Here is an 8,642-nt window from a genome sequence, read left to right on the forward strand (position 1 = left end):
CATTTAGCCCTAAAATTTACACATTTCCAAAAGATATAAAGAGAAAACCCACCATACAATTTGTGGACCCCCCACATGTGGCTGTGACTTGTGTTATGGGCGCACAGCGAGGCGCAGAATGGAAGGAGCACCCTGCAGCTTCCAGGATTTTTGTTTCCTCATTGGCCCCTTTTGAAAGCTATAAAATTTTCGCTTTTTCGTTATTTGGGCCATGTGATGCCATTTTTTTTGCGGGATGAGATGCTTTTTCCAGTGTTACCATTTTGGGGTTGGTATCACCTATTGTTGAAAATTTAGGAACTTTTTTTGAGGACAGGAGTAGAAAAGCATCAATTCTGTACTGGATTTTTTACTTCTTTTTTTTTTGGTGTTCACCGTATAGCCTAATAATCATATTATCTTTATTCTATGGGTTGATACGATTACGGGGAGACCAGACATGAATATATTTTCTTACGTTTTACTAAATTTGTCAAACAAAACCCTAATGTGGGGAAAAATCTATCATTTATGTATTGCCGTCTTCCAAGTGGCATAACATTGTTACTTTTTTGGCTACAGAGCTGGTTGATGGCTTGTTTTTTGCGGGACATGTTGTACTTTGCACCAGTATCATGTCGCAGTACATATGGTTTTCTGATCACATTTTATAGCATTTTTTGTGGGATTGAAAAGGTAAAAATCATAATTTTTTACGGCGTTTATCGTGGGGGTTCAATAATGATTTACTTTTATTCTACGGGTTGTTACGGACGTGGTGATACTATATATGTGGGGTTTGTCTTATGATTTAGACTTTTTTTTGAGTTATATGTCTCTTTATATGTTTTGGGGTTTTGGGGCATTTTTAGTGATTTATGACTTTATTTTTTTATTGAATAACTTTTTTTTTTACTTTTTCACTTTTATACCATGGGACATGAAGAAGCAATCATCTGATTGCTTCTTCATGATAATATTCTGCAATACTCATGTATTGCAGAGTATTATCAGTGTCAGCCTATACATTTGCATAGGCTGGCACTGTGCCAGTAAGATGACGTCACAGACGCCATCTTACTGGCAATTCTTGCAGGTAACTCTGGGGTCCAGATCGGACCCCAGAGTTACTATAGCAACGATCGGCGCACCCCGAAAACGGTTCGGGGGGGGCGATCGTGGGGGAAAGACCCCCCAGATACATGTTAGATGCCGCGGTCGCGCTGACCGCGGCATTTAACGGGTTAAGCACCCGCGATCGGAGACAACTCCAATCGCGGGTGTTACACTGGGGTGCCGGCTATCAGTCACAGCCGGCACCCCGTCTTTCCCGATGCCGGTTCGGCTCAGATCTTGAGCTGAACCGGCATCAGCTCAGCGTCCGATATATCGGACGCTGAGCGCTAAGTCATTGAGCTCAGCGTCCGATATATCGGACGCTGAGCGTGAAGAGGTTAATGTCATTTTTGTGTTGGATTTCCATATGTCTAGATAAGCTATGCTTATTGTTTTTGTGTTGGATATTGAACCTGTGTTGGTTGAGACGGCAGTGAAGGGGTTGAATGGTTCTTCCCACATACTGTAATCCACACTGGCACTCGATTAAGTAAATTACATAGCGGGATTGGCAGGTCACACTGGTTTTAATGTGGAATTTTTCTTCAGAATTGCTGGAGCCGAACGTAGAAGTGCCGTGATTAATAACCTTACAACATTGGCAGTTCTTACTATCGCCTTTCATAACTTTTTTCACTGAGTTATCCGTATAGGTTTGTTTTTTCAATTGTTTCGGTATACTGGGAGCCAGTTTTTGCTTTAGTGTTATGGCTCTCCTGTATGTGAATATTGGTTTCTCCGAAATGCTCTTTTGTAGATATGGATCATTGCGTAAAATATGCCAATGTTTTTTAAAAACCGCTTCTATTTCTTTGCGATTTTTTGTATATGTTGTGATGAAACGGATCGCTGAGTCCCTATTCTTGTTCTTCCTTTTTTCATTCTTTTTATCTTTACCGAGGGGTTTTAAGCATTCTGTTTGTGAGTATTGACTGGCTCGGTTTAAGGCGTCCTTTATTAGTTCTTTCGGATAGCCTTTTTCGATGAATCTCATTTTTATAATTTCTGCTTGTTTCTTGAAAGTGGTATCATTAGAGCAATTTTTCCTAATTCTTAGAAATTGGCTATAAGGTATATTGTTTAACCATTTCTTGTGGTGATTGCTTTTAAAATTAAGGTAGCTATTGGTGTCTACAAGTAAGACATACCCCATATTTAAAAAAAAAAACCTCTTTGATAAGTAGTCCAATGGATGGTGCTCCAAATCACACGACCATAGATCATATATATGAGAGAGCCTTGAAATATCTAGAAGTCTTTTAGACTTCGCCCATAATATGGAGCAAGATAGAAGTGACAGATATAGAGAGTTTTTTCGTGTCCCCCGTGTTGGGTTGAATCGCGATCCTTTATCTTGCTGTGTATCTGAGGGCTTCGGATCGATTCCTGCACCTCATGAAGAGTAGAGTTGGTTATACACCGAGCGTTACGGGTGAGCTGGATTACAACCTCCCTCTGGTACATCACCAGCTTTGCCCAGATGGCCCTAGACACCATGACATCACCAGACAATTGTAGATAACCCTACACCCTCATTATGAGACACTACACTTTTTTATTCACTTTAGATAAAAACATGTGACAAAACAATAAAAAAAGACTCAATGAATAATATAATAATAATAATAATAATAATCTTTTGATTGAAATGTCCCTTTAAGTCGAACAGAACAGTCACATAAACATAATAGGGCAGATTTACTTACCCGGTCCGTTCGCGATCCAGCGGCGCGTTCTCTGCACTGGATTCGGGTCCGGCCGGGATTCATTAAGGCAGTTCCTCCGACGTCCACCAGGTGGCGCTGCTGCGCTGAAGAGCATCGGAACACACTCGAGTACACCGGCCTATTCCTGGATGAAGGTAAGTGCAAGCTCCGCAACACATTTTTCTTTTTTAAATGCGGCGTTTTTTCCGAATCCGTCGGGTTTTCGTTTCGGCCACGCCCCCCGATTTCCGTCGCGTGCATGCCAGCGCCGATGCGCCACAATCCGATCGCGTGCGCCAAAATCCCGGGGCAATTCAGGTAAAATCGCCACAGATCGGAAATATTCGGGTAACACGTCGGGAAAACGCGAATCGGGCCCTTAGTAAATGACCCCCAATGTCCAGTAATCCTCTTCTTCACACATCGCTGCTCCAGACTCGGCTCTCCGGGGAATATCACAGAGTAACTTATAGCATAATGTTGAATTATAGACGGCACTTCCATTGAGTCCAGAACAATCCAATAAGCACTTGGCCGCTCTTCACTTTCAATTAAAGTGTAATAATTTCTATAATTAAAAAAAAAATGATTAGAAACTTCAAAGAGGGGTTCACTTATTTAATTTTGTGCATGAACAACAGCTCCAATCAGAAAATAAAAATTAACCTTCACGGCTAGAAAGTGCTGTATTCGAGGAAAGGGTTTAACCCAAAAAGCGTCAATATGGACATATTGGGGGAAATTGATCATGGTATTTTTAACTGTTTTCGCTGGGTTTTTTGCCCAATTTTTGGGCACAGTTATTGATTTTTTTTTAAACATATCTGTAACTTTTAGTCTCTGCAGTTACAACACAATGTAGTCCGGACATTGTACAAAAAGTTACTTTATGTGCAAAGATGAAGCCCTGAACATTCAAAAAAAAGAAAAAAACCTGGCGAACCTGAGACCCACTATGATTAATGTCCCCCATTGTATCCATACAGTAACTTGAATTAAGTTGAATCAATGTTTTCTTGATGTTGATACTCCTGTGTTGTTAGCCCCAGTCTAGTGCCCACATTTTTATTTTTTTGCTTTCTCACTGTGAGTTTCACTTGCCCCTTTGTGGTGTATTGTTTTTTCTTAGTGCGGGCATTGGGTAGGTATTTCACCAAGTGGCATCAGGTGAGCACCCCCATATCAGGGGGTTGGGATTGTTTCCACTTGTCAGACAATATCCCCCAAGGCGCCATCCTCTGTTGCTGTTTTTTGTTTTTCATGATTATTCATGATCATATTGTCCTGTAACATCTTATGTCCTCAATAGTATGGCCACTTGTATTCTTTCATCGAGAATTATCCTTAATCCCCCATAGATGTTTTTTCATGGATTCCTTTATGTCTTTATTTCTCAGACTGTATACAATGGGATTCAGCATGGGGGTCAACACTGTGTATAACATGGCCACCAACGAGTCAATGTCCGAGGAGTAGGAAGGCTTTGGACGAATATACATGAAGACCAGAGGCAAGAAGTACATGTTCACCACCACAATGTGGGAGGCACAGGTGGAGAAGGTCTTCCTGCGTCCATCAAACGTAGTTATGAGAAGAATGGACTGGATTATTCTCACATATGAAATCACAATTACACTGAAGCAGATGAGGAGCACAATGGCGCTAAGTGTGGAACCAACCATGACGTTAAGGGAGGTGTCGGCACAAGCCAACTGAAGGATGGGTGGGTGATCACAATAATAATGATGGATGACATTTGGCCCACAATAAGGTAATTTGAGAGCTAGAATTATCATGGCAATTGGGGAGGCGAACCCTAAAATCCATGACGCCAAAGCCAAGCCAATATATAACTGCCTGGACATGATGCTATGGTAGTGGAGCGGAGAACAGATGGCCACATATCTATCATAAGCCATGACAGATAAGAGGTAACATTCAACAGCATTCAGTGACACAAACAGATACATCTGTAGGAAACAGCCGGAAAAGGAAATTCTATCAAGCTGCATGGAAAACTTGCCGAGCATCTTGGGGATGGTCACGGTGGTGGATGTGAAGTCCAGAAGAGATAAGTTACTGACAAAGAAGTACATTGGAGTGTGGAGCCTTTGTTCCAAGGTAACGAGGATGAATATAAGGCCATTCCCAGAGATGGTGAAAATATAGATGAAAAAAAATACAAGAAATAACAGGACATGGAAACCTTGGAGGCTCGGAAATCCCAAGATGATGAACTCGGAGACCATGTCAGAGGAGTCATTGGTAAAGATAATAGTTTGTGCCTTCACCTGGAAATTTGAGAAATCATTATATATTTGCATGGAACAATGAAAAAAATGTTTATCAAGTCCTGCCTTAAAGTCTACACGCAAAAAAAAAACCATAGGGAAAGGAGATGCTCTAAGTCATTCCTGAATCTTGTATCTGTATATGGATATTTTGTATATAATGTATCAAGTTAATTTCAAATTAGTTTTCAGAATTCGTCACCATCAGGGACGTTGCTAGGGTGATAAAAGATCTGGGGCACGGGCCCCAATGCATGTGTATCACACTATAAGTAACGTCCACCCATGATCATAACCCCCTCACATGTGGTTGTGCCAATAACAACTGAGGGTATTTAAAGCTACAGAAACCCCTGTAAGGAGAAATCCCTACTGGTTGCATCCAGTGCCTGTAGGTGATACATCCTCCATCTTCTTCATTAGGCATCACCACATCTTATGTTCTTCATTGTCCCTACATCTTGGTTCCCTGGCAGTGTTATCCTGCTGCTGCCCCTAACAATCTCCCCCAAATACTGTAAGGCTGCGTTCACACGTTTGTCGTGATTGTAAACAAAACCAGGAGCTCATTACCGATGACATGTGTATTACTGGAAACGCAAATGAGATCAAACCGAGGTCTGTCCTAGTGCCATGTGTGAACATGCCCCAAGAAATGTGCCCCACACAGCCCCCCAGTAATTTCCCCACACAGCTACCTCCAGGAATGTCCCCCACACAGCTACCCCCAGTAATGTCCCCCACACAGCCTCCCAGTAATGTCCCCTACATATCCCCCCAGTAATGTTTACGGCACAGCGCCCCAGTAATGTCCCCCGCAGAGCCCCCAGTAAGTAATTTGCCCACACAGCCCCCCAGTGAGTAATGTGCCCACACAGCCCCCCAGTGAGTAATGTGCCCACACAGCCCCCCAGTAATGTCCCCACACCGCCCTCAGTAAGTAATGTGCCCACAAAGCCCCCCTGTAAGTAATGTCATACCTCCCAACTTTTGTGGAGGAGAAAGAGGGACAAAATGGCAGCGCGCGAAGCGCGCCGCGGCGATTTTTTTACCCACAGAAGCCACACCCTAGCCACGCCCCCTAACCACACTCCCTAACCACACCCCCTGGCCACGCCACTGCTCATACCTCCAACGCATCCACTGGCACCAATGTATATTTATGTATTTAATTGGGGGGCATATTCCACTCCCCCTAGACAACGAGCATGTCCCCCCCCTAGACAACGAGCATGTCCCCCCCCAGACAACGAGCATGTTCCCCCCCAGACAACGAGCATGTCCCCCCCCAGACAACGAGCATGCCCCCCCAGACAACGAGCATGTCCCCCCCTAGACAACGAGCATGTCTACCCCCGACCCCTAGACAACGAGCATGTCTACCCCTGACCCCTAGACAATGAGCATGTCCTCCCCTGTGGCTGCGTGCCCTTTTTTGTGTGTAGGTTTTTTTTATTTTTGTCTTCCAGGACCGTGCCTGCTGTGGACTGCTTCAGATTCGAAGGATTACGTCGATGACCGACATTTCTAACAAATAAAATGGTCAACGAGGGTGTGTCTGCGTTTTTTGTCCAATAAAATTTTCTGAAAACGGTGTGATTATTTATTTTTTTGCGACACTCTTCATAGTTTGCCGTAGTAGTGGTGCCGGCTACATGACGGTGCTCATTACTAAGGGCTGGCCTTAGTGTTTGCCTTAATTTTTTGGGCAAATTCACACTAACGCCCATACCATTACCCCGGTACCCACCGCCACCAGGGGTGCCGGGAAGAGCCGGGTACAAACCAGTACCTGACCGTCTATAGATGGTCATGTAGTGGGGTGGCCGCAGGCTGTTATTGTTGCGCTGGAATAGCCCCCTAACAGTGGCCTATCCCAGCTCAGTAATGGCGGCTGCTGCTGCTTTTTTGTAGCTGGCTGATTTGAAAAATAGGGGGTACCCCATGCCGTTTTTTCTTCAAATTTTTGACAAAAATATGCGTGGGGTTCCCCCTTTAAAGGGGGCTCCAAGGCTGTTTTGTACTGGTTTGTACCCGGCTCTTCCCGGCACCCCTGGTGGCGGTGGGTACCGGGGTAATGGTATGGGCGTTAGTGTGAATTTGCCAAAAAAATTAAGGCAAACACTAAGGCCAGCCCTTAGTAATGAGCACCGTCATGTAGCCGGCACCACTACTATGGCAAACTATGAAGAGTGTCGCAAAAAAATAAATAATCACACCGTTTTCAGAAAATTTTATTGGACAAAAAATGCAGACACACCCTCGTTGACCATTTTATTTGTTAGAAATGTCGGTCATCGACGTAATCCTTCGAATCCGAAGCAGTCCACAGCAGGCACGGTCCTGGAAGACAAAAATAAAAAAAACCTACACACAAAAAAGGGCACGCAGCCACAGGGGAGGACATGCTCATTGTCTAGGGGTCAGGGGTAGACATGCTCGTTGTCTAGGTAGTCGGGGGTAGACATGCTCGTTGTCTAGGGGGGGGGGGGATGCTCGTTGTCTAGGGGGGGGGACATGCTCGTTGTCTAGGGGTCGGGGGGAGACATGCTCGTTGTCTAGGGGGGGGGGAATGCTCGTTGTCTAGGGGGGGGGACATGCTCGTTGTCTAGGGGTCAGGGGGGGACATGCTTGTTGTTTAGGGGGGGACATGCTCGCAGTAAAGGGGAGGGGTCCTATGGAGCGCAGTAAAGGGGAGGGGTCCTATGGAGCGCGCAGTGAAAGCCTTAAAAACCACATTTGATATTTTCCTTCCCACTTCCCAGTACAGGGCCTGGAATATTTAATACTGTCACTAGGAAGTATAATTTGTTACGCAGAAACAGGCCGCACACAGCTCTGTACGTGGAGAAATAAAAAAGTTATTGATTTTTGAAAGTGGGGAGTGAAATATGGAAACGCAAAAATTAAAAAGGGCCAAGTCCTTATAGGGGTTTTCCTGCAAATACAAATTAGTTCCTATCCACAGGATAGGGCCTAACTTGCTGATCAGTGATGAGATCCCCACAGATCATGAAAACGAGGGATCCTACATACCTCCATCGGACCCCTCGTCGCTCCGTCAGAGTAATGGAGCAGACGGCCGTGTATGACCATTCTGCTCCATTACTGTCATAGAGCGATGACATGTACCTTATGTGGACCCCAACAGACCCCTCGTTGTCATGATCTGTGGGGGTCACATCACTGAAACCCCCACACATCAGCAGGTTAAGCCCTGTCCTATGGATAGGGCCTAACTTGTATTTGTGGGAAAACCCCTTTAACCCCGTAGCTCTACGGCGCAGAGGTATAAGGAGTGTATGAAGAGGGCTCACGGGCTGAGTCCTCTTCATACAAGGTGGGGGGTTTTGCATGTTGCAGAAAACCCCCACCGCTAATAACCGTGGTCGGTCATTGTCGCCGGCAAAGTCGCCGGTGGCGTTTAAAAGACGGCGGTGCGCGGGCGCAGCCATCTTTTTTACGATCGCCGTGCCCCCAAACGTCATCGGGGGGAGGCGATCGGTTGCCGTGGTAGCCTCGGGTCTTCTTTTGACACGAGGCTACATGG

General features: G+C 45.0%; 1 protein-coding gene across 1 annotated transcript; it reads right to left on the minus strand.

The window, feature by feature from the left end:
- Positions 1–4,129: 4,129 nt before the first annotated feature.
- On the minus strand, positions 4,130–5,050 carry LOC140119774 (olfactory receptor 6N1-like). The gene has a single exon (XM_072139125.1). The coding sequence runs from the start codon at positions 5,048–5,050 to the stop codon at positions 4,130–4,132; it is 921 nt and encodes a 306-aa protein (XP_071995226.1).
- Between the last annotated feature and the right edge of the window lie 3,592 nt (positions 5,051–8,642).

This window comes from Engystomops pustulosus, chromosome 2, assembly GCF_040894005.1.
Source record: "Engystomops pustulosus chromosome 2, aEngPut4.maternal, whole genome shotgun sequence".
NCBI classification, from domain to species: Eukaryota; Metazoa; Chordata; class Amphibia; order Anura; family Leptodactylidae; genus Engystomops; species Engystomops pustulosus.